This window comes from Nycticebus coucang, chromosome 1 (genome assembly GCF_027406575.1).
Source record: "Nycticebus coucang isolate mNycCou1 chromosome 1, mNycCou1.pri, whole genome shotgun sequence".
NCBI lineage: Eukaryota > Metazoa > Chordata > Mammalia > Primates > Lorisidae > Nycticebus > Nycticebus coucang.
Window position 1 is genome coordinate 93,344,505 of NC_069780.1, and position 25,941 is coordinate 93,370,445.

A 25,941-nucleotide genomic window follows, 5' to 3' on the forward strand; every position below is an offset into this window, starting at 1 on the left:
GTGAACTGCCAGATGTCCAATTCTGTGGCCAAACTTTCCATTCTGAGTATTTAAGAGTTTAAATCCGAGCAAACTGAATGCCTTCATCTTAAGCAGAAAGTATCTGATTCTTCCCCTTTGTATTCAAACAAGAATTCTGTAAAAGCACTTCTAATATTTTATTCAGGAAAAAAAAGGGCAGAAACAAAAATCCCGGTCATTTGCAGTATCTGTCGGCTTTCAATTTGGCTCTCCTATTTAAACAAAGACAAACAATAAAAATTAATCTATGTAAAACATACCATGAACAGTCAACTTACTAAATATAAAACTCATGCTTACAAATTGCTTGTGTGTTCAATCTGGGTTACTATATTACCATACTACATATATGAAAATATTTTATTATAATTTAACTTTTCAATGGTTTCTATACACAAGTAGATTTTAATCTTATGAAAGTTGTTTCCTAATAAGTTAACCAATGTTGCCTCAGGGTCTTTTCAATCAACAATAGCAATTTTAACTACTTCTGAATTTAACTATGCCTTAGCTTTTTATTTAACAGAGTGGCAATGCCATATTTGTACAAGTGATAAAGTTATGGGATATATGTGGTATAGCTTATTCTATCCTCAAGTCTATATCCTGATTATATTCTCTTCTTGATTTTTAAAATTAGATACATACTATCTGCTCAGCTGAAAAATACTATTACATTATTTACTGATTTCAGGTAAGAACTCTACCAATTAGTTAACAGGAAGTATGTAACTAATCATTGCCTTCATCAAGTAATATGAAAAAAGACAAGGATAATTCTGGAACCTAAGATATGAATGAGCATCTGGAGATTTTCAAGATCTGGCACCTATTTGATTTATACTTATAGGCTCATAGCTAAACCTACTTACCTATTTTTTATGTTACAACCTAGGTCATTACTGATCTAAATAGGAATAGTAATAAACATACATGAATGATGTACTCAGTGAATATCTTGCACCCTTCTAAGTCTAACTTAAAACTGCTTGAACTTCATTTATTTAACTTTTTTTTTTTTTTTTTGCAGCTTTTGGCCGGGGCGGGTTTGAACCCACCACCTCTGGCATATGGGGCCAGTGCCCTACTCCTTTGAGCCACAGGTACTGCCCCATTTATTTAACTTTTATACTTAATTTTTATTTTATTTTAAAGAAACTGGAACTGCTTTAGTAGAATCCAAAGAATTCTGACATTAACTACTTTCTAACTCTGGTTCTAATAATAGTCATAAAAAGATGATCAAGAGATTTAACAAAATCTTTTAATAAATTTTAATAAATATCTAATCAAACTTGAATTTATTACAAGAATCTGATTAGACTGACAATATCCTCACTAAGTCATATTACCAAATTCGGAAATTAGAAATAAAGACAAAACCATGAAAACTACAATTATTGTAGTTTATGTATGCCACTTCTACTGGCTACTGGAAATGAGTGGAGATAAATATACATTTACCTGTCTAGAAGGGTCTCATGCAAAAATCCATCTTTCCGAGCCTTTTTAAGAATTTTACTGTCTTCTTTACTTATTTTAAGTTTGTGGTCTTGGAAGCTCTGAAATTTCTTTCTGTAAAGAAAATGTCTTCATTGAAAATACTCCAAACTTTGATTACACATTCTTACCGATAAATTCACAAATACTGTTAATTTCTCACTTATTTAAAGAATATACTGGGATTTTTTAAATAACCTCCAGCTAAATTCACAAATACTGTTAATTTCTCACTTATTTAAAGAATATACTGGGATTTTTTAAATAACCTCCAGCTTTTTTTTTTTTTTGTAGAGACGAGAGTCTCACTGTACCGCCCTCGGGTAGAGTGCCGTGGCGTCACACGGCTCACAGCAACCTCTAACTCTTGGGCTTACGCAATTCTCTTGCCTCAGCCTCCCGAGTAGCTGGGACTACAGGCACCCGCCACAATGCCCAGCTATTTTTTTGTTGCAGTTTGGCCGGGGCTGGGTTTGAACCCGCCACCCTCGGCATATGGGGCCAGCACCCTACTCACTGAGCCACAGGCGCCGCCCTAACCTCCAGCTTTTCAACTACAGAGATGGCGTTTGTGACCCACTATTCACAGGGCCATTGTTTGGGCAGATCCACAAGTTCTACTTCTGTCAGGGAATGTGCTGGAGGCTCTATGTCCTGGCCATAGGGATAGCCTTTGGTTGGCATTATAGCTGTCCTACTAATGAGAAAGGAAAAATGACCAACCCAAGGGCCCTTGGAACTAGCAGATGGTTAGGAAAATCAAGTCTCAAGAACAGAAAGCACATAGCTCTGTGCTTTGTCCCAGCATGGTGTCCAATCTAAGGCTCTGGGCCACATGAGGATTTTTTGAGGCCTGTTTTGCTTATCTGCATGTCTGATATTGCAAAAATATCAACAGACATTTTTTTGGTCATCAGCTGTCATTAGTGTTTGTGTATTTACTGTGTGGCCGAAGACAGCTCTTCTTCCAAAATGCAGCAGAGAAGAAAAACGGCTGACACCCCTTTCTTAGAGTCTACATTGTGCTGCCGTCCCTATCCTTAAAAGCACCCGAGCAGTGTGCCACTGTCAACCATACATACACGTAATTGATTTCACACTGCTTTACGTTCCCTTTGTCTTCTTCTGGGATGTCGTCTTTTTTCTTGGTTTCCCTTTCAGCACAGGATCGAATCTGGACAGTGGAAATGAGAAACCAAGAAGTAACATACTTATTGTCCACCTTCCCCACTTTATTTCCTGTATGAGAATATTCTAGGGGATGGGGATTTCTTATGTAAAAGAAGAAAACAATGAACTTAGTGATTAGATTCAGAAAAAGACAGGTTCTGGGTATTTTTTTTTTTTTTATATATATGGTAATTGCCCTTGCGTCAGAAACATTAGAAAGAAAACTATTTATTTACAAATCTTCACTGGGCTGTTTTGTTTATATAATGTGAAAACTGAAGCTCTGAATCGTGACTTTTTAACTTTAGAAAACAAAACACAAAATATCCCTCATTTAACATGCTACTGTTTGTTCCATCAAGAAGGTGGCAAAGGGACGAGGCAGAAGGAATGGGAGAGATGGGAATTCAGTCCTGGCCAAGGGGAGGGTAATTAATTCATTTCACATAGCCCAGTGGCAGAAAGTGCCTCACTCAGGTTGCTAAAGGGAGTATGTCACCATAGAATTGCTATCACTCCCTTCTGCAGAGCAACCAAGCATCTTGAAAGCCCAACTTCCAATGTAGTTCTGAGGGTGGCAAGGCTTTGTCCACCGATGTGAAGACAGCTGGGTCAGGGATGAAACCTTCAGAGGAAAACCTCCTCTCAGCAGTCAGAATGAGAAACTCCAGCCAACACATTAATCAAACTGCCTTTTGGGAGACGTCTATCCCAAAACTTTGTAGCCCACTGTCTGAGTTTCATTCTCCATCTGGATCTCATGGTAGTTAGAGGAGAAGCCTTCTACATCCATCTTCCTTGCTGGGAAGGACAGACTGAGGCAAAATGGATTCCTGTCCTTCCCAGATTCATCCTGGTTCTGGCAGGTCTTGGTTACAAAACCTGCTCCTGCTATGGGCTTTGAGATCACACAGAGCTGTGCCTGTGGAGTCAGCAGCCAGGCTCCTGTCTGTCAGTGATATTGCCCCGGTTTAGTCACTCCTGTGGATTCACTGCAGTTAAGGCAGAAAACTTGCATGGCTGCTTCCCTGACTGCATGGTCACCGAGTGATGTCTCACATTGGGCACTGAATACAGGAGACCTGGGGAACCGTTAACTAGTACCTCATCATCAACTTACAGGATAGAACTGGTATTTGGTAGGTCCAAGAATTCACCACCAAGGCTGGGCTGGGAATTCAGATACCAGGTTTACTTGGCAGTGAAGCTCCTTCCAACAAATGCTGCCTACTGTGGCTCAGGAGTTTTTTCCTCCCCATGACTCCCAGCTGTGAGTGACGCTTTCTCATGTAAAAATTCCTGCTCCCACTGAGGAAAGGTCCCCCAGACTTAGTGCTGCTGAGGCTTCTCTCCTGTGTGAAGCTCCAGGTGTTTTTGGAGGCAAAGGAACGGACATATACTTGGGCTTGACAAAGGATTTGTTAGTGGTTCCTCATGCTGGCAGCTGCAGTGAGCTGCTTACCGCAGCCAGACACAGGGCTTCTCCTCACCGTGTAACTTCAGCCTCTGTGCCACGTAGAAGCTTCTCCACAACCTTCCACAGGGTAGGTGAAAAAGCTGTCATTTTGATGAGCTCTGAGGTGGTACTTAACATGCACTGGTTCCCCAACTGCCCAGTTACAGCTATCAACTGTATACTTGGGCTTCTTTTCCATTTGAGGAAGGGGTGCAGAATCTCTGGGCTGTCCATCAGCAGAACCAAACTGGGCACTTTCCCCACTGCTGCTGGTGTCTGTGCTCTCTGGCTGTGCATGAGCAGCAGGAATCAAGGTGAACCTGAGAAAACATGGAAGCCACTGTCCGTGCTTTCACTTGGGAGGAAATCACTCCCTGGATCTCCTGCCTCACTCTGTCTGAAAATTAAATGCTCAGCTGAAGAACCCATACCTGATAGTGTTAGGTTAGCAGAACAAAAGGAGAGCTATCTCTTGGCTATAGCTCTCGAAAAAACCAGGAGACTTGACAGTGAACACAACTCTGAGATTTCTGCACTGCCTGACCCCTCGCGTCTCTTGCCTGGGCCCATGTCCACCTGAAGGTGTCTTTAGACAGCCAAGGAAGGCACCTCCTCGGAGGAGTCAGTATGATCTTCAGTAATGATCTTCACATTCCGGCAGCAGGTGGTCCATCAGTTGGCCCCAAATTCCATTCACACACCGAGAGAAAATTATTTGAAAAACATTTTACAGAACAGAGCCTACTGAGCAACTAAGCAATAATTTAGTTTAATTGGTTGGCCCAAAAGTAAATACGTTAGGATCCATTTATCCTAGCTTAAGGCAGCAACGGTTTTACTTTGTATAGATTATTACCAAACAGATCAAAACTTTTAACATCACACAATTTCCTTTTACATAATTGGAATCTAAGCCTTTAAATGCTTCTTACATCCTCACATATCTAGACAGATATTCACTAAAAAGTGCCATAAATGAATCAATTTAGATTGCCCTTGGAACTAGTAGTTTACAACCCAAAGGACCCAAGTCTCCAAAGGGATAAAGTCCAATCCAAGATTACTTAATAAGTGATGACCAATAACTTGTCTGTGAAATGATGCATGTGATAGTTTTGGTCAGAGGGGTTCAGAAGATGGGGACATTCCTGGTGAGGGCCTGTGGTGCGACACCACCTTTGGTAGGATGGGTCTGTGTCCTGTGGGTAGGACAAGGTCACCAAGGTGGATGGCTGGCAGGGACCTATACAGACTGCAGCTTAAACAGACAGGGGACAGAGTCCTGGGGAATCACTGCTAAGAGTTTCCAGGCTCTTGACTAACCACAGAGACCCAGGGAAATTTAACAGGTTCTTCATCTGAAAACTGCTTTAATTAATGATAAATACAACAGAGTCTCTTTCTCTATAGAAGTGCAAAGTACTGCACTATATTTGCGTGGTTGGTCTTCAATAATACTTTTTTTTTTTTTTGAGTGAAGTCTCTGACACCCAGGCTAGAGTGCTGTATTGTCATAGCCCACAGATACCTCAAACTCCTGGGCTCAATGATCCTCCTGCCTCAGCCTCCAGAGTAGCTCAGACTACAAGCCCCCGACACTACGCCTGGCTAGTTTTTCTATTTTTGGTAGAGATAGGGTCTTGCTCTTGCTCAGGCTGGTCTTGAACTCCTGAGCTCAAGGGACCCACCTGCCTCGGCCTCCCAGAATGCTGGGATTACAAGCCTGAGCCATCAAACCTGGCCTCAGTAACACATTTTTATAATGACATCCAGATGCAAAATTATTTAAACATGATACAAATGAAATGCAAGTAAACTGAATTAAATATAAGCTAGTTAGAAACCCATCAGCATTTTCTCAGCAACCTGTTTCCTGAGAAACAGTATAAATGAAATGCTCTAGAGTAGCTTCTGAGTAAGGGGCTGGTTTGCACACTGACCTCACCATCTCTTAGCTATACGACTTCTATCAACTGAGTGAAACAACTAAGCATGTAAGGAGGTGAAAGGCGGTTTCCCTGTGTGTAAACTTAAGATAGTGGGTGTGACATTGTGAACAGTGACATTGTGACAAGATAATAATAATCATGTGCCCAACTCAGCAGACTAGTGCCTGCAGCTACTTGGCTTAGATTTAAGTATGTAAAAGTACTTTTAGAATATAATGACTAACACTTCACTTTTCAAAGAAAAGAAAAGAATTCATGAGTTTTAGACTGAAGTTATTTGAGACTTCTGGCAGTGTAAAGGCCAAAGGTTGTGAAACTATGGAAAACATATGAAATTTCTAATTCTTATGCTGTCTTCGAGAGTGCTATTTCTTTTTCCATGAACCAATTCCAAAAAATGTAATAAAGAGTTAGTGGTCCTGTTATTCTCATTTAACATATTAGCAACAGGCTGGGCACGATGGCTTACGCCTGTAATCCTAGCACTCTGGGAGGCTGAGGCAGGAGGATCACTTGAGCTCAGGAGTTCAAGACCAGCCTGAGCAAGAGCAAGACTCCATCTCTACTAAAAATAGAAAATTAGCTGTGTGTGGTGGCAGGTGCCTATAGTTCTGACTACTTGGGAGGCTGAGGCAGGAGCTTCCCTTGAGCCCAAGAGTAATTTGAGGTAGCTGAGAGCTATGATGCCACAGAATTCTACCCATGGCAACATAGTAAGACTGTCTCAAAAGGAAAAGATAAGCAATATGTTTCAAAATACAAAGATTATGAAAGACTGTAAACTGACTATCATGAAAATCAAGAATATTTTAAGAATAGGGTGGCGCCTGTGGCTCAAGGAATAGGGCGCTGGTCCCATATGCCGGAGGTGGCGGGTTCAAACCCAGCCCCAGCCAAAAACCACAAAAAAAAAAAAAAAAAAAAAAAAGAATAAAATATATGACAGAAAATCTAACATAAAGCATGTATAGATATTTGATAAGTGCTTTCAAATTACACTAGGAATAGAAAAAAATGTAACATGGATTTTTATGTTTTATTTATTAAAATGAAAAATATTTTAGAAAAGTCCCCCCATCTCTAGCCCTCTCTGCTCTTATGCCTCGTGAAGAGCTAATCTGGATGAGACTAGCTACAACTTGTGATTCCCAAAAGACACAAATCAAACAAGGCTCAGAATGCTCCATAAGCAGGTAGAATGACAAGAAAAAGAAAAGCAATGTGTAAAGAGGACTGTAGTTATTCCTTAGACCGATCTTGGTGTGCACGCGTTGTGCACGTTTTACAATGAAGTAAAAAAAACAAAGAGTAGGATTGTGGAGTGTAGCCTGGACTGAGGAACTTGTATTTCTGGCCTAGTGATACTTATAGAGTAAAATGAACATTTGCTTTATGTGATTCATGTTTCTCCTCATGTAAAGATGACTTGAATTTATTCATAAGAAGATCAAAAGTTTGAGGGGGCCAAATCCTGAGAAGTTCTGTTCTGACTTTATGTTTTCTAGAGTAACCAGCTTATCACAGAAGCTCAAGTGTTAAGGAAACACAAACCATCTGTAACCTCCTCATGTGTGTCTGGAGACGTGTAAATTAGTACAGCCTCCACGGAAGGGGACTTGGCAGAATCTACCAAAATCACAAATGCATACACCACATGACCCTTCAGTTCTGCTTCTGGGAATTCATCTTCACCTCCACCTGCACACTTACAAATTAAAGCATATTCCAAGTTACATGCTGCGGCACTGTGAGAGCTGAGGAAATCAAGACCAGCCTAAGCAAGAGCAAGGTCCCATCTCTATTAAAAATAGAAAATTTCCATCTCCAAAGAGAATGATTAAATAAAAGTGAATCTCTTCAACAGTACTAGGTAGCTATTAAAAGGGAGGGAAAAAGGGATGGAGGGATAAAGGGATAGATGGACAGAAGGATGGAGGAATGGAGAAACAGAAGGATGAGCGATGGAGGATGGAGGGATGGAAAGAAAGAGGAGGGATGAAGGAACAGAGGGATGGAGGGACAGAAAGATGGAGAGATGGAGGGATGAGGGATGGAAGGACAGAAGGACAGAGGGATGGAGGGACAGTAGAATGAATGGACAGAGGATCAGAAGGATGGAAGGATAGGAGGATGGAAGGATGGAAGGACAAAAAGACAGAGGAATGGAAGGATGAAGGAATAGAGAGGGATAGGGAAAGAGGGAAGGATGGAAGGATGAAGAGATGGAGGGATGAAAGGACAAGGAATGGAGAGATGGAAGAACAGAGGAATGAAGGGATGAAGGCATGGAGGGATGGAAGAAGGGAAGAAGGGAGGGAGGGAGGAGGAATAAGGAGACAACTTTCTACATATATACTGACAGGAAAAATCTTTAGGATACAGTACTAAGAAAACAATCAGTCTACAATGACTATGTACAGGAGGCTGCCTTCAGTGTAAATATGTTGAAAATTATAAACATATTTATATATTTGCAAAGAAACTTGAGGAGACAATATAAAAAACAAAGGAGGAGGGACAGGAACAGGATAACTAGGAGACAGGTGAATAGGCAGATGGGAGGAGTATGTCTTTATCTGTTTCATCTCAAAATTTTTCAACCATGTGCATATTTTACATATTTTGCAAACTAATTTTTAAAATGCCAGCAAGAAGAAACAAAAAAAAAGTCTGAAAGCAGGTGGAACTACTGAGAAAAAGATACTAATACACAGTAGCTTGTAGGTATGGTAATTTCTCTACTACAATGTGTAAAATAAGTCATGAATCAGGATTTATGATTAAAATAAAGCTTATTTGGAATATATTATAAAGAGCCATTAATTAAATTTTAAAGTGATAGTAAATGATGATTGTTTTTAAAGAGATATTGTCAGCACATGTGACATGTTCATCTATAGAAAAATGTCACGATTACCTTTATCATTTCTTCTTCTCCTGCTGTTTTACTTTTTGCTTCTATGTCACCTGCTTCATTGCATCTAATAAAGCAGCTATTTGAGGCCAACAAAGCCATTTTGCCCTAAGTAAAACAAAACAACAAGAATAGAGAAATAAGAATTAACTGAGAATAAAATCTTAAGCCTTTAGACTAATTTTTCCTCTTATTTTAAAAGTAGGCACAAGAGCTTGAAGAAAACCCAGAAAATACAAAAACATACGGAAAAGAAATCCAAAATCACCTATCATTGTACTGAAGATTACAACAGTGAACATTTTTAGTTTATTTTTCTAGTAGGACTAAATTCTGACTAGATGAAACAGAATTATTTCCTTTGGCCTAAGAGATTTATTGAGGACATAAATGATTTAGTCTGGTTTTTAAAAAATTAGGTTTTAAAAATAATAAAAATTATGAATTATATATAATTTCTTCAAACAGTGTTTTAAGTAAAATTTCTTTTCTTCATAATTAGAAACTATAAAAAATATATAAAAGACCTTTGGTGGCTTCGAATTTAAGAATCAGTGTCTGCACCTATAATCCTAGCACTCTGGGAAGCCAAGGTGGGTGGACTGCTTGAGCTCATGAGTTAGCAACCAACCTGAGCCACCGTGAGACCCTGTCACTACTAAAAATAGAAAAACTGAGACAATAGGAGTTGGAGGTTGCTGTGAGTTATGTCACAGCGCTCTACCCAGGGCAACAGCTTGAAACTCTGTCTCAACAACAAAAAAAAAAAAAAAAAGAAAAAGAAAAGAATCAATGTCTGAGGGACTTTTCGGTGTGGCAACAAATATTCATAATCTTTTTGGGTGTTTAATGTTGGATGTAGTATTCTGATTCCTATTAAACAAAACTTTGAACACTTTCTTGTGTATGTAAACCTGGATTATAAACTTGGTTAATTAAATTCTCTGAACAAATACAAGATTTGGTTATAATGTGTACTTCACTGATTCTTTTGGAATACCTTAAACATCAGGCAAAGTTTTTACAAATATAATGATTATAAAATGCATAACCTTGTATCTAGTTATGAAAGTGCTAAGAACATGAATCTGATCTCAATTCTTAGTTAAAGTGGCAGGGGAGGGGGGAGTAGGCTGCTGTCTAAATGACCCCTGTTGAGCGCTGGGTGCTGTTGTAGGCCCATGGTGACTAACTCATGTTGCAGATGGTCAGCTGCACCCCTTTCTGCAGTAAAGTTTAACTTGTGTTACTTTTAAGTTCCTTTTTCACTTAAATTGAAACCTTTGAAATCGAGTAACCTTCCTAAAAATAAAATAAAAGTTCCTCAAGTTTTGTATAATTTGTAGTATCTGACTCATCATCTTGGCCCTTTTCTGTTGGCTTAATTTTTATTATCAATAACTCTCCTAATTATTAAGATCATCTAGAGGGGGTTGCAACCCATTGGCAGGTCATGAAATCAATTCAGTGGTTTCCCACTGAGGACATGGGAGAAGGGGTGAGAATGAAAAGTATCAGTGTAACAAAAGGATGCTTAAGTATTGTTACATACAGCTCTTTAGTTACACAAGTGAGTGCTAGTGCTGGTCTGAAATGTAAAAATGCCTTTCTGCCTGGGGTGGGTTCAAAACAGTTTGAAAGTGACTGACTCACATCTTACAACAGCCTGATCTTCGATAAACCAAACAAGAACATACCTTGGGGGAGACTCCCTATTCAATAAATGGTGTTGGGAGAACTGGATGTCTACATGTAAAAGACTGAAACTGGACCCACACCTTTCCCCACTCACAAAAATTGATTCAAATGGATAAAGGACTTAAATTTAAGGCATGAAACAATAAAAATCCTCAAAGAAAGCATAGGAAAGTGACTGACTCAAGATTTTACCCTAGGGGATAAATGGAATGAGTCTAAGTAATTATCTTTTGGGGGAGATGTTTAGCTAATTTATCATCTTGGAAAACACTGTTGAATCCTATTTTGAATCTGTTATGACCAAGATTGTGAAGGGATCACAGCGAAACTTTCCCTTTTCCCTTGGTGGGTTCATTGAAAGATCAACTCACAATTATGAAAGAGAAAGGTTTATTTCCAAATACCATGCACATGGAGAGAACCACAAGATCATTTACCCAAAGTCTTAGAGATGGTCAGAGACTTTTATAGATGCCTTTTGGAAGGGAGGGGGGAGAATGTGGAAAGTACAGGTGCAGCAAGTGGTTGCTGGGGGTGGGGGGATGTGTGTAGATGGGTGGAAACAGATTAATTTGTAGATTAACAGGAGAGACCGGTATCATGCTTCAAATGACCCTGAGGCTAGGCCTATTAGCATGTAATAAGGTCAGCAGCCCCTCCCAACAGGTTTTATATAGAGGAAAGGCCTCTTTCAGTGTTTCCTGATCATGAATGGCCTTTAATTCAAAATACTCTTTATACCAAGGAGTCATATTTTCAGGCAAAATCGCCTTAGCTCCTTCAGTTGCTACTCAATGACGGAATTTCTCTTTCACTTGGTTGTTTTACCTGGTGCCCACTGGTCCTTACTGCTCTTGATAAGGTTACCTACTTTTTGGATCTTGTTTAGCTCTTGCATAGTTTTTAAAAAATCTTCATTGTTCATGCAAACAGGAAAAGGATACTATGTATTCTGTATCAACAAAAACCTAACAAAATAGCTAAATTTTGCAATTGCCTACTTATTAAAATGAGTAAGAATGTATTATCTCTCCCTTCTTTTGTATTAAAACTGTCTTTTTGTACACTATTTGTTCTTTTCTCAAGCTTCATTATGAACCAAAAGACTTTTAGAGACTGTATTTCAATGAATCATAATCACTCTTTATTATTTTATGCACAACCTATTACAACTAGGTTTCAGCTTGCTCTCCTGTTCTCCTATTTCATGATTTCTCCTAATAAGAGGATACTCCCAAACCATCCCTGCGATTTAAAGTTGGCTATTGTTCCCAGAGTCTTGTTCTTTAGTAGAAAATAAAATAAGACAGACCTACATCTAGGCACTCAGGGTGAACAGAAACGATGGTGCGCAAAAGCACTACTACTCTGTTCGGTTATACTAAACAGCAATAGCACCTATAAGATTTCTTTAAGGTTGTAAGTTTATACTGATTTTTTTCTAATTTAATGTATTATATTATTGTATCTACATTTTTTTGCTTTTAAAAATGTATTTTTGTTGACTGCTTAAGATTCTGTCTTGCACTAACAGGAAACTTTTACCAACAGTACTAGCACGTACATCTTGAAAGACTGGTTCCCACTGTTCTCTTGGTCCAATTGCATCTGACCGCCCAACAACAAGTCCATCTGAATTTATACCAAGATATTTTCCGTAGCCAGATTTCAGGGCAATTCTTTAGATTAACAAAAGAGATAAAATGTTAAAAACTGAGTGAAAGAACATTAAATATGGAACATAAAAACAATGTATATGTGTATACACAGAAAATTTCAGACTAGGCTTATTTCAAATTTTCAAAAGCTCCATGTAGCTAGCTGCTACAATATTGAACATTGCGGTTCTATAGACAATTTTATATTCTGGTTTTCAAATATAAGCATTATATAATATCTTACGTTATATATTATATAGCAAACATTTTCTAAATTCATTATTCTTCTTCAAATTTACTACTTTTAAGAGTTATGTTCTATTACAGATAAAAATTTGTTTTTCCTTTCTATTATAGTCTTACTGATATCTTTTCTGTAAATAAAATTGCTGTTTTATCTTTACCAGAAATTCTTAGGAAAAAAATTATTGGACGGAAGGCTATCCATTTTAAAGCATTTGTTGTTAGCTGTCAAACTGCCTTCCAGAAAAAGCTGTATCAAATTACATTCTTACATCAGATCAAGTGAGCACCTTTTGTACCATGAGCTCTTTACAAACTACACCTTTTAAGAAATAACTGAAAACTTGATATGGAAAAAACCATTATGCCATTAAATATGCATTTTAGTTATTAGAGTAGTACTTTTTCCTTTACTTTTTGCTTTTTAAATGACATGGTTGTGGCCCTTGTCCATCTTTCTGTAGGGTTAATCAGTGTCATGATTTCAGTACGCTCATTAGAAGAGCAAGAACTCGCTGCATATTAAGGTTGTTCCACATATTTTCACTTGTTAATGAACTTTATCGATAATTTTATGTTTACAACAGTAAAGCCATTTTTATCTTTCTTTTCTTCTTTTGCTTTTTTTTTGTCTTTTACCATACTTTCCAGACTTTCAAAAAAAGTGCAGAAATAATCTCCTAATGTGCTTAAAAAAAAAAAAAAAAATTTCTAATTTTTTACTTTACCAATCTCCAGGGATGCCAAAATGGATTTCATACTCACGTATAGGTTAATTATAATATAACACAAATTATCATGTAGATGTAACCAATTGCTACTATGTACTACCTAAAGTATCACTCAGCACTGTGAGAATAAAAAAGGTCACCTTGTAAAATGACTGTAAAAATGAGCAAAATATTCTTTATGTCTTTATGATGATGTAATATTCCCTGTTGGTTTCAAGGCACCCTTTCTTTTATACTCCTGTTGGTCTCCTGACTTCTGATCAATGAGTTTAGATATGTGGGTCATTACAAAAGTTTTGAGATGCACAAAAATCAAGAAACAAAATCCAAGTGGACAGACACAAATGGAGCCTTCCCAGTAACACTGATAAGCCGAGAAAGTTGAAACTTGCATGGGTAAATCACAAAGGATGCCAAAGTAAAATAATGGACCATAACACAGTCTGTCTCAAAACTTCCATAGTGACCTACGTATGATAGAAACACTGGGCCAGGTTTTGTATTATGCTTATTTTCTTCACATGGTCTATCTTGTTTGGTCTGTGACCTAATTAAGCTTAATTTTTTAAAACTTACATATTTTTTTCCAGCCTAGTTTAATAGGAAATCTAGTAATAGCAAATCACAATATCACTTTCCAAAACAAATTATTTTGTTTTTCACATAAAAATTACTCCATAGGCTTACATCTGCTAAACAGACTTGTTTAAATTTTTAACAAGGAAATTAAAAAATAAATGTTTCTAAATTATATTTTAACTCAAGCTTACCTGGACTCAGATAATTTGACAGCTGTAAACTGTTCTGGAGGACTGGGGCCTTCATCAACTATAGAAGAAAAAATATTTGAAAATAAATTTGATTTTTATTATAAATGTAGATGTAAGACATATTCTTTTGCTTTAAAAAAGTAGATTTTCTCTATTAAAATTAAACTATGACTATTAAGACATAATTGTAATAATATAGTATTCATAGACTCAAGACCTATTTTATCTTCTTACAAGTGGTATTACCTATTTAATAAAATAGACTGGCATGATACTTATTTAATCACTTTCAGGCTATTTTCTCTTAATTTTTTAAGTAAGCACAATATTTTAAAAACTAAATGCTATTTGTTATTCAATAAATAACAGAATGGCCATTCTGACCAAATGATACTGCTTTCACCTTTTAATTACTTCATATCTCATTAGCACTTTCTGTGATAGGCTGAAAAGAATGGGAAAACCTCAAATTGTTAAATATACCTAGGTTAGTTTTGAAAATAAGTCTAGCAAAAGACAAAAAAGAAATCTAAAGCTCTAACTCAGCAGGTTTTCTTTTGTCTTCCCATTTACTATTTTAATCATTTGTGCTGTTTTTGACTTCCAAATCTATACAAAATGTTTCCAAATGCTTAGACTGGAAAGTGGGAGTTGCCAATGGTTGATAAACACTGAGGAAGGAAAAATAAGGAAGAGTCAAAGGTAATGGCTCCAATGCTTTGGAGTACGCATGAGGCTGGTTAGAATTTGGCTTCTGTCCACTGCTGTTCCCATTCACGGCTTCTACCAGACACAAACCTTCTTTATGTGGGGCCCCCAATGTGAAAAGACCATTGTCAAGTGCATGTATGTAAGTTCCTTTATCCATTTCGATGGCTATAGTTCCTGAAATTTCACCGAAGTTTGTTACTGTCCACCAGATTCCTGAAAAATATAAACAATATTTAAACTTTGCATTTCACTTTTGACATAAGGGGTTTTTGCTTATGGTTGTTAACTTCTCTCTTAAAACTTTTTTTGAGACAGAGTCTCAAAACTGTTGCCCTGGGTAGAGTGTCGTGGCATCATGGCTCACAGCAACCTCCAATTTGGGCTCAAGCGATCCTCTTGTTTCAGTTTTTGTACTTTTAGTAGAGATGGGATCTGGATCTCATGAGTTCAAGTAATCCACCTGCCTTGGCCTCCCGGAGTGCTAAGATTACAGGCGTAAGCCACCATGCCCAGCCTCTTAAAACTTTTTATTCTGCAGTTTTAAGAAATATAGAGATCTCATGTCCCTTGGACTTACTTTCTCCCAATGGTGACATCTTGCAAAACTAAGACACTGACATCAATGTGATCTATGAATCTTATTGAGATTTCACTAGCTTTACAAGCACCTATTTGTACTTATGTGTGTTGATTCACCTAACAAACCCTACAATCAGGATCAGATTCTGATGAGGATCAGAGAGAACAGTCTCTTTTATTCCGAAACCCATCTACCCATCCATTCCAAAACTTGTCATTTTTTATTTATTTATATTTTTGTAGAGACAGAGTCTCACTGTACCGCCCTTGGTAGAGTGCCGTGGCGTTACACGGCTCACAGCAACCTCTAACTCTTGGGCTTACGCGATTCTCTTGCCTCAGCCTCCCGAGTAGCTGGGACTACAGGCGCCCGCCACAACGCCCGGCTATTTTTATGTTGCAGTTTGGCCAGGGCTGGGTTTGAACCCGCCACCCTCGGCATATGGGGCCGGCGCCCTACTCACTGAGCCACAGGCGCCGCCCCAAAAAACTTGTCATTTTTTAAAACAAAATACAGACACATGCTTAAAGTTATTTCCTTTTACGCCTCATGCAGACGGCTGTGTTGTCTTACAACACATGACAAAGCTTGGCACATACTGTAATTTTTCATTTAATTGTTTAGATGTAAGGTCTGCTATGTCTAAACAGGTAGGAACCAGGTGCACCTTGTTAGGGAGTCTGGCACAGAGAAGGCACCAAATGCTGCTTTCTTCTCCGAGGATGACAGACAAATGGCCAACAAACACATGAAAAAATGCTCATTGTCTTTAATCATCAGAGAAATGCAAATCAAAATCACTGTAAGGTATCACCTAAACCCAGCATGATTAGCCCACATCAGGAAGTCACAAAACACCAGATGCTGGTGAGGATGTGGAGAGAAGGGAACACTTCTATACTGCTGGTAGGATTGCAAACTATATAGCCTTTTTGGAGAGAAGTATGGAGAATCCTCAAAGATCTAAAATTAGACCTTCCATTTAACCTTGCAATCCCACTAGGTATCTACCCAGTAGAACAAAAAAACATTTTACCACAAAGACATTTGCGCTAGAATGTTTATTGTGGCTCAATTAATAATTGCCAAGTCATGGAAGCATTCTAAGTGCCCATCAACCCTTGAATGGATCAACAAACTGTGGTATATGTTTACCACAGAATATTATTCAGCCACTGAAAAAGATGGAGACTTTGTATCTTTTACATTTACCTGGATGAAGTTGAAATACATTCTTCTTAGTAAAGTATGGCAAGAACAGAAGAATATACAAGGTACTCCATACTAATATGAAATCAACATATAAACAATTATATGCTCATAAGAACAATAAAACACAAGTATAGTCTAGTACAGGGGTAGAGGGAGGTGAGAAGGGGAGGGGGAGGACAAGTGGCAGCAGAAGGGAGAGCATGAGGCGGGATCTCACCCACTGTGCACATAACATGCCCCATGGGTAAGAGGTTCCTTTACAAATGGAACTTTACCCTGCAAGTGAGAACGATGTAACCTAAAAATTTGTACCCTCATAATCTGAAATAAAAAACAAATTAAAAAAAAATGTCACATGGACAAATAATGCCAGTACCAACACTGCCCTATGGACAAATATGCCAGTACCAATGCTGCCAGAGTTAGTAAGATGCTGCCATGGCCCCCTCTCAGTCTGGCATCAAGGCTACTACAGATGCCAAAGGATGAGGAGGGATCTGTACTCTCTTCACAGTTAGTCTGCCTCCCTGCTGCTCACGCCCAAGGACACACAGATAAGTAGTTGTGTGAAAGCTTTCCTCATCTCTGATGCAACCAGCACCTCTGTGCTAAGGGCCCCTCCAGTCACTGCTGTCATTACATACCTGGCACAAAGGGACCATGTTTCTTCGATGTAGAAATGGAATTTTCTTCCCTATCATACGGTAGCCTATGTACCCTTCATGCAAATGCTGCTGACCCAGAGCTCACCTGGCTTTAGTTTCTGAAAAAAGAAGGTATCTAGGAGTTTTACCAACTATGCTATTTTTAGTTCAGTGACTTGCAAACCTGGTGGAACTTACTGAAATTGTTTTCTTACAGAGATGCTCTTCTTTATTACTGGTAGACTTGACATTTTCTGTACCAAAAACAGAATTTTCATCATCCTATATTGTGGGAGGTAGGCAAGCTGAATTCCTCACAGACCTTCCAACTCAGGGTAAAGTGCTTAATCAGGGGAATGTCTATGTGACTATCCCTGCATGGGGAAATCAGCAGAGCAGGCAGCTGAGATCATCAATTAGTAGCTTAGACCAAGAGAAGGTGGGATGTCTGTCTGAGGAGATGAGATGTGCTCTCCCTCCTCTCTCTTCTGATTGCACCATTATCTGGCCATCTTAGATGTTCCACTACCCTATGTCCCTGTTTACCCTTTACCCAACTTCCTGGGGGCTGTAATCTCCCCTCTCTAATTCTTAACCTTGAGTGCTGACTACTGACTGCTGGACATCCTTGCATGTATACAGTTATGTACCCAATAAAAGGATTCTGGGAAGCAGGACAGGTGCTGCATTGTTCTCATGCTGCCATCCGGCACATGAAATAGTGTATGCCCTTACAGGCTTTTGCATTTATGCACTACTTTTGGTGTAAGCTTTGTCCTTTCCTCAGCACCATCTCCCTTGCTGGCCACTATCCCAGATTGGGGTCCATTAGACGCCCAACACTCTTTACCAGTCCACACTGGCTTTATGTCTTCTCTTCAGATCTTTGCATAAAACCAACTGAACAGCTTTAAAAAATTCAAAGGTTTTTTTCTTCCTCTTCAAAAACAGGCATATGGTTACTTACATATTAAGCTTGGAAAATCCACAAAAGAGAAGGTAAGAGGGCAAAGAGAAGGACTTCCTCTCCTAGCCAGGGCAGAGTGAACTTGACCTCCCACCACAAACAAGTGGGACACTGGACAGAATATGGGAGAAAACTCTCTTCATATCAGGAAGGATGAGACTGTGATCCTCCAGATAAGGAAGCAAACCTCACAAAACCCCAATTCTCTGCCCGTTTTCAGTTTCTGGACCACAGGGGAGGGAGGTGGCACCTAGGACAAGGCAACTTCACTCCTCACATGTGTTAAGTGACTGCGGTTTACGGGGCAAGGTACTAGAAAAGAGGTTGCCCAAAAGAGTATGTGATGGTTCCCGGCATGCTGTGTGTGCTGGGCATAGGTCACAAGGCCTTGTGGACGTGTCAGAGATCAGGAAAGTCTGGGGAACATGAGGTGGAAAGGACATACCACTGTGGCCACTTCTCCAGTAACAGCCATCCTTGAAGAAGTCTGAAGGCAAAACCCTAATAAGAATGAATAAACAAACCAACAAAACTCCAACCTTCATAGAAGTAAAAGGATCTTCAAATAATTTAACTAGACTTCAAAATATTTATCAGAAATAAAGATACTATTTTATCAAAGTGAAAGGCTGAATTTGTAAGGAAGACCTAGCAATCTTTAACTGTGTATGTACCTTAGACTTCCAAAATACTTTAAGCAAAAACTGACAGAAGCAGGTGAATCCAGAATTACAGCCAGAGATTTTATCACGACTCTCTCAGTACATTGCAGAATTAGTCAAAAATCAGACACAGAAGATGTGAACAGCTATCCCGCCCCCTAATGTAACTGACTGAGTCAATACCTGTACAATACCAGTTATTTTCAAGTGTGCGTGGAAATTCACTAAGGAAGGTTGGTCTCTGGTCCATACTATAAAGATAGCTACAATGCCTCCAAGTAGTAGAAATTAAACAGTGCCCTTTAAAAATAACCAATGGGTCAAAGAAAAAAAAATCACAAGGGAAATTTGAATGACAATGAGAAGAAAATCCCAGCTACTCAGGAGGCTGAGGCAAGAGAATCGCCTAAGCCCAAGAGCTGGAGGTTGCTGTGAGCTGTAATGCCACAGCACTTTACTGAGGGCGACAAAGTGAGACTCTGTCTCAAAAAAAAGAAAAAGAAAATGAGAAGAAAACATCAAAATTTGTGGGCTATAGCTAAAGTGGAGTGAAAAGGTTCTCAAAGTCCCACCATAAGAAGCTATAAAACAATCGCAAAGTAAACTGATTAGAAGGTAAAGAAAGAAAAAATTAAAGATGAATAAATGAAATAGAAAATGAACAAACAGTAAAGAAAATAAATGGTTAACCTCAACTGTTAAACAGATGGACTAACCCAGGAAAAAATAGCAAAATCACTATCAATACGAGGAATGAAGAGACTGCAAAAAATTCTAAAGGACACTGTAAGGATAATAAGGGAATGTCCTAAATAATTTGATGTCAATAAATTCAACAACAATGAAAGAAAAATTTTCTTCAAAGATACGAATTATCAAAATTGACATAATAGAAAAATAAAATATCTATTAAAGAAATGCAATTTCCTCACAAAAAACAAACCAAACCGAGGGTCGATACCCAGGAAAAGTAAAGTCTAAAAAAAAAAAAACAGGCTTCTCAGAGAAGCCCAGGAACACTCCTGCAAGGTCCTCCCCAAGGTAACCCAGCCCTTAAGAATTTGTAAAATTTTGCTTTCTAGGTCCTTAAAACTAACAATTGCTGCTTGCTTCTGCTTCTACAAACCCTGCACATGATTTGACACCTCCAATGAGAAATAATATGGCAATTCCTTTGTACACCTGTGAGTCCAATAAAAGGACGAGGACAAAGCTGATTGAGGAGTTCAGCCATTTAGGATTCTGGCTAAAATAAATAAAATTCCTTCCCTTATGATCTTTGGTGAGAGTCTATTGGTTTCAATTCACTGGTCCTGCAACAAAACCAAACCCAACCCTCTAGGTCCAGATGGCTTCACTAGTGAATTCTATTAAGCATGTAAAGAAAAAAACACCAATCATACACAGTTATTTCCAAAAACAGGGAAAGAGAGAGTACTTTCAAGCTCATTACACGACACCAATATTACCTTGATACCAAAACCAAATAAAGACATTATAAGAACAGGAAGCAATAGTCCAATACCTCTTATCAACACAGATGTAAAAATCCTTTAAAAAATACCAGAAATCAAATCTAGCAACACATCAGTGACAATGCATCTCAACCAAGAGGGGTTTATCTTAGGAAAGTAAACCTGGTTTAGGATTGAAAATGAAACCTAGTAATTTGTTGACAGAATGAAGAGAGCTGCATAGTCATCTCAACAGATGCTGAAAAAATCATTTTATAGAACCAAATACCTTTAAGCTAAAAACTCCCAAGAAATCAAGTTTATTATTTATTTTTTGCAGTTTTTGGCTGGGTCTGGGTTTGATTGAACCTACCACCTCCGGTATATGGGGCCGGCGCTCTACTCCTTTGAGCCACAGGTGCCCTCGGAGAAATCAAGTTTAAATGGAACGTCTCTGTTTCGATGAAGAGTACCTATGATGATCCTACAGCTAATGTCACACCATAAGGCACACTACTGAAAGGTTTCTGCCTAATACTGGGAACAAAGTAATGAAGTCCACACTCTCGACTTCTGTTCAACATTACAGAAATCCTGGCTAGTATAGTAAAGCAATAAAAAGAAATAAACCTGGATGGATCTGGAGACAATTCTTCTAAGTGAACTAAGCAAGAATGGAAAACCACCAAACACCAATAGGAGTAGTAAATGACTATCTCTCATAGTAAATGGGAGATAGTTGATTAAGGCTAATGTGCACACAGGAAAGTAAAGTTCAAGGGGCATCAAATAGGTGAGAAGGGAGAAGAGGCTGGGTTAATTCACACCTAATGGGTACAAAGCATACATTGTGGGTGAAGGGCACACTTATAACTATGACCTGAGATGTACAAAACGAACTTTGTAACCAAAACATTTGTACCTCTGTAACACTCTGAAATTAAAAAAAAAAAGAGCGAGAGACAGAAGACAAAGATCACAAAGAAGCACTTTATGGGGGCAAGACATGATTGCAAGAGGGACTTTACCTAACAATTGCAATCAGTGTAACCTGGCTTATTGTACCCTCAATGAATCCCCAACAATAAAAAAAAAAAAAAAATCACAAAGAAGTAAAACTATAGCCACAGGAGACGGGACTGTAGATTTTTGAAGTTTTCTACATGAACAAGAACACTAGAAGTAATAATAAGTGGATTTAACATTACAGACTACAAGGTCAATATATCAAAATCAACTGTGTGTCTATCTGCTGACAGCAAACAACTGAAAAATAAAATTAAAAAATTCTATTTACAGTAGTATGAAATTATAAAATACTTAAGAATAAATTTTAAACAGACATGTAAGACTACTACATTAAAAACTACAAATTATTGGGACTCTATATTAAAATGTTGATTCTCCCCAAATAATCTGGTTTCAATGAAACTCTCAGAAAATTCAAAAGGCTTTATTGCAAGAACTAATAAATTAATTATAAAATTCATATGTAAATGTAAAAGACCTAGAATCTTGAAAAAGTTAAGTTAAAAGTTGGAAGATTTACTACCTGATTTCAAGACATTACCTTTATACCATTTCATATTTTTATATATGCTTAAAGGTATCATAATATATGAAGTTTAGAAGTGAAACTTGTCAAGTTTTAAAACAGGAAAAAAAATTGCTTTAAAGTATAGGTATGGAAAGGTAAAGACTAAATGGAAAATAGGCTGGCTAAAACATCTGGATCAGTTTATAGTATCATTTATAGGCAACCTCGATGTTTTATTCTGTTTAAGATTTCCATTCATTTCCTTGTTTATAAAATCATGGTTTTTACTGGGAATATACTTTTTTTAGTGACAAATAACTTACTTCTACTACTAGAAGTAGATCAACTAAATGCATCTACTAAGATGCACATGTGTTCTGAGAAAATAATTCATAAAACATTTGTTTATATAATAATTTATTTACACTAGGCACTTAAAATTAATCTCTGGCTGTTATGTAGTCTAATGGTGCCTATTAAATCAGACTGTTATGTTTCCTGTCTCTTGCGCTTTGTTACTGTACTGTAAAAAAGGCATCAGTGCCATCTCTTTACTAAAGAATAAAAGGAATCTACAACTATAACTCATATTTGAGCACTTTAAGACAAATAGGAATAGGTCATACACATCTAACCAGGAAAATATTTTAAATGACATCTCAAAAAACACTTTTCTCAGAATAAAGAATCTGAAATTGACTTACCAACAATATCAAGTTGGGTTTTTTCGTCCTCTTCTCTAGTTCTCTTCCTATCTTTGCTTTTTTTCTTTTTACTACAGGAGATAAATTTATACAGAGGAGTTTAGGTATATGGACTTGTATGTTAAATATCACAAGATGGAAACTTAAAGAGTCTTTTAAGTGTATGTCCATTTATAAATTATTGATTTACAGTGATTTATACTGACATGCCCTCTTACCTACAGTACTGAGATGTTGCTTCTGGCCCTGTACATTTGGGTTACAGTTAAAAGCAGACTCTGGAGCCAGATCACCAGGTTTTAAATCCTCATTGTGTCATTTCTTAGCTCTATGATTTTTGAGGAAGGTACTACACAATCTCTCTGTGAGTCAGTTTCCCACTTAGAAAATGTAGATAATAACCTCTTAAGGTTACTGTGAGGATTTAGAGTTAATATGTACCTTCACACATGGCTGGTGGAAAGGTAAAATGGAGCAGCCTCTTCAGAAACAGATTGGGGTTCCTCAAAAAGTTAAAAAAATCACCAAATGACCCAGCAAATCCATTCTTAAATATGTATATCCAAGACAAACACAAAAATGTATGTCCATACAAATACCTACAGAGAATATTTAGAGCAACATTTTTTATTTATTTATTTATTTTTTTACAGCAACATTATTCAGGCAAAAAGTTGAAACAATCTAAGCATCCACCAACTGATGAATGGATAAACAAAATGTGTTATATCCACATAACGGTATATTAAAACTCAGCCATAAAATGAAATAAGTACATGCTCAACGTGGATGAATCTCAAGAATGTTATGCTAAGAAAGTGAAGCCAGATACAGAAAGTCATACATGATTCTGTTTTTATGAAATATTCAGAATATATACAAGCAGAGAGGGGGCTGACAGGGAGTGGGACCAGGGGAGAACCAGGTATTACGGCTCATCAGCTAAGAGACTTCCCTTTGTGGTGAAGAAAATGTTGAGCAACTACACAGTGGTGAATCTCATGAACGTACTAAAGACCTCTGAACTATACATTTTGAGAAGGTGAATTTTGTAATACATAAATTGTATGTCAATGAAAAATACAAGGGTGATTTTTTTTAAAAAAGTTAATGTACAAGTGCTTAGAACAATTCTTGGCACACAGAATACATGCATAAATAAATTCAACCATTATGATAAGTTTCAGATAGTACTTTGTTGCATTTCCATCATCAAGTAAGTTTTCAGAAGATAACTTTGTTCTTCTCCCAGCAAATTCAGACAGTAAAAGTCTCAGATTTATTGAGTTAAGTTCTTCATCATCATGCCAGACCCCTAGAAGCCAGACTGCGAGGTTTTAAAACCTAATTTTGTCACTTCTTAGCTATGGATTTTTGAAGGAGGCTAAATCTCTCCTCCTCTCAAGGGCAGTGGCTTCAGCTTGCCTCCTTGATGCTTTCTTTTCATCTCACCTAAAAGTACCCAAAACATTCGCATGTAGAGTCACCATGAACAAATCTATCAGTTAAAAAAAAAAAGGTGCAGATCTGAATGGACAGCTATCTTTCCCTCAATAGCTAATAATCATAAATCACAAACGTCCTTGCATTTGGCTCAATTTATTTACTGAACACACGTTACCTCATTTAATTCTCATAATCCTTTTAAAGTATAAATGAGTAGAAGAGAATTAACCAATCTGTCATAGGTCGAAAAATTTAGGAAACGGTAGGGCCCATATCCCTATCACAGCCCCTATCCTTAAACCACTGATTTAGCCCAGTTCCACTCCGTATCTTACGTTAAAGAAATGAGTCAATGTTCTCTTTTAAGGGGATAGGAAATAATAATGAAAATAATCACCCCTAAAAAAGGGAGTTATTACTGCGACCTGTGTGATCCGACTCATGCACAGCCGCCACGCACAAGTCTGCAGGAGGCCTCCGGGGAACCGAACTTGCAGCTCTGGGGCTACCGTCCCCGTCCCCGCCCCCTCTCCGCTCCCAGGGCGCCACAGCTTCCCCGGCTCCGCAGGGATTCCGAGACTTGAGTCGTAGCCTCGGTCAGGCCCAGGAGGCGAGGCCCAGGAGGCGAGGCCCAAGGGCGAAAGGCTAAACAGACGCGGCTCCCAGGGCCGGCGGGGAGGGGCTGTCAGGAAGCAGCAGAAGCGTCTCCCGCGCGAGCTCCTTGTCTCACCTCTTTGTCTTCGTCCCCTTGAGCACCAGCTTGGTGGACTTCACGTAGGAATATTCCGCCATGTTTCTGAAGGGACCAGACACCTGACCTGAAGCTGGAGCGCAAAGTTAAGGGCGAGTGGAAACGCGGGCAAAGAGAGCAACTCAGCTGCCTGCGCGCCTCCCACACTCCAGGGCCTCACGCCCCTGCGCCGCGGGAATCCGGAACCGAAAGCTCCACTTCCTGTTTACCAGCGCCGAGCTAAGGCGGGCGCAGAGGACCAAGTCTGTCAGCCGCTCCGCGCCCCTCCGATCGCCGAAGCCGCGGGGCTTGGGCCGCAGAGACGGCGCCGCGGGGAGGGGACCCTGGGGCCGAGGGGAGAGGGAGTAAGGAGAGGGCACCGAGAGCCGAGGAGAGGGAAGGTGGCGCCGAGGGGGGCGGAGGGGACCGGAGACCGAGGGGAGGAGGCTGAGGGTCGAAGGGAGAGGGAAGGAGATCAGCAGCCCGGCGCGCCACGAGGGTCCGGGTTCCGGCGAACCTTCCTGGGCTTGTTTAACTAGTGAGTGTTGTGCAGGTGACAAGTAGGAGACAATATCAAATATTTGGGGCCTCAGCCGAGTTGGGGGGGCGGGGGCAGGGTTTGGCCGGGAGGCTGAGGCTATCAGTGGGTCTGGGTGGTGCGCCCGGCACCTTTTCCGCCGCCTCCGCGGGCCGCCGGGCGACCCCTGGCGGTGACTGTCCCCTGTGTCGATCTCGCGTTTCTTGTGAGCAGGTGGGTGGGGTGGGGATGGGGGCCCAGCGTCAGTTAATAAACTGTTCCTGATTTGGCCCCCTCGGCCGCCCTGAATTCTTAACCTCACTTGGAATCGTTTTCAACCTTTAAGATGAACTGCAGCATCCTTTCTCCGGAAGGCCATCTCGAAGTGACCCGCGCTTCCTCCAGCTCCCTGCTGTATAACTAACTCTTAGACAATTGTGCGCTTTTATTTTTCTTTAGGACAGGAGCTGTAGCTTATTAGTCCTTGTTTGCACACCTCAGGCTGTTGAGTGTTCACCTCCCAAAGCCCAAAGTTAAGCTGTGGGTCAGTGAAGGGATGGTCAGGGATGTGGTCGGACTGGGAAGAAACTAGAGGGGAGTGGAAATGCCACATCATGGGGCCCTTAGAAGTCTCAGCCCTCTCTGTAAGCCACTGTGCTTGAGGGAT

At 39.2% G+C, this 25,941-nt stretch overlaps 1 protein-coding gene across 1 annotated transcript; it reads right to left on the minus strand.

Moving 5' to 3' along the window:
• Positions 1-134: 134 nt before the first annotated feature.
• FRG1 (FSHD region gene 1) lies at positions 135-24,960 on the minus strand. The gene is made up of 9 exons (XM_053584034.1): positions 24,758-24,960; positions 22,582-22,652; positions 14,909-15,034; positions 14,111-14,168; positions 12,273-12,387; positions 9,014-9,118; positions 2,604-2,695; positions 1,486-1,596; positions 135-233 (listed from the first exon to the last, which is right to left on the minus strand). Exons 1-9 carry the CDS (start codon positions 24,817-24,819, stop codon positions 197-199), a joined length of 777 nt encoding a protein of 258 aa, XP_053440009.1. The 5' UTR covers positions 24,820-24,960; the 3' UTR covers positions 135-196.
• Between the last annotated feature and the right edge of the window lie 981 nt (positions 24,961-25,941).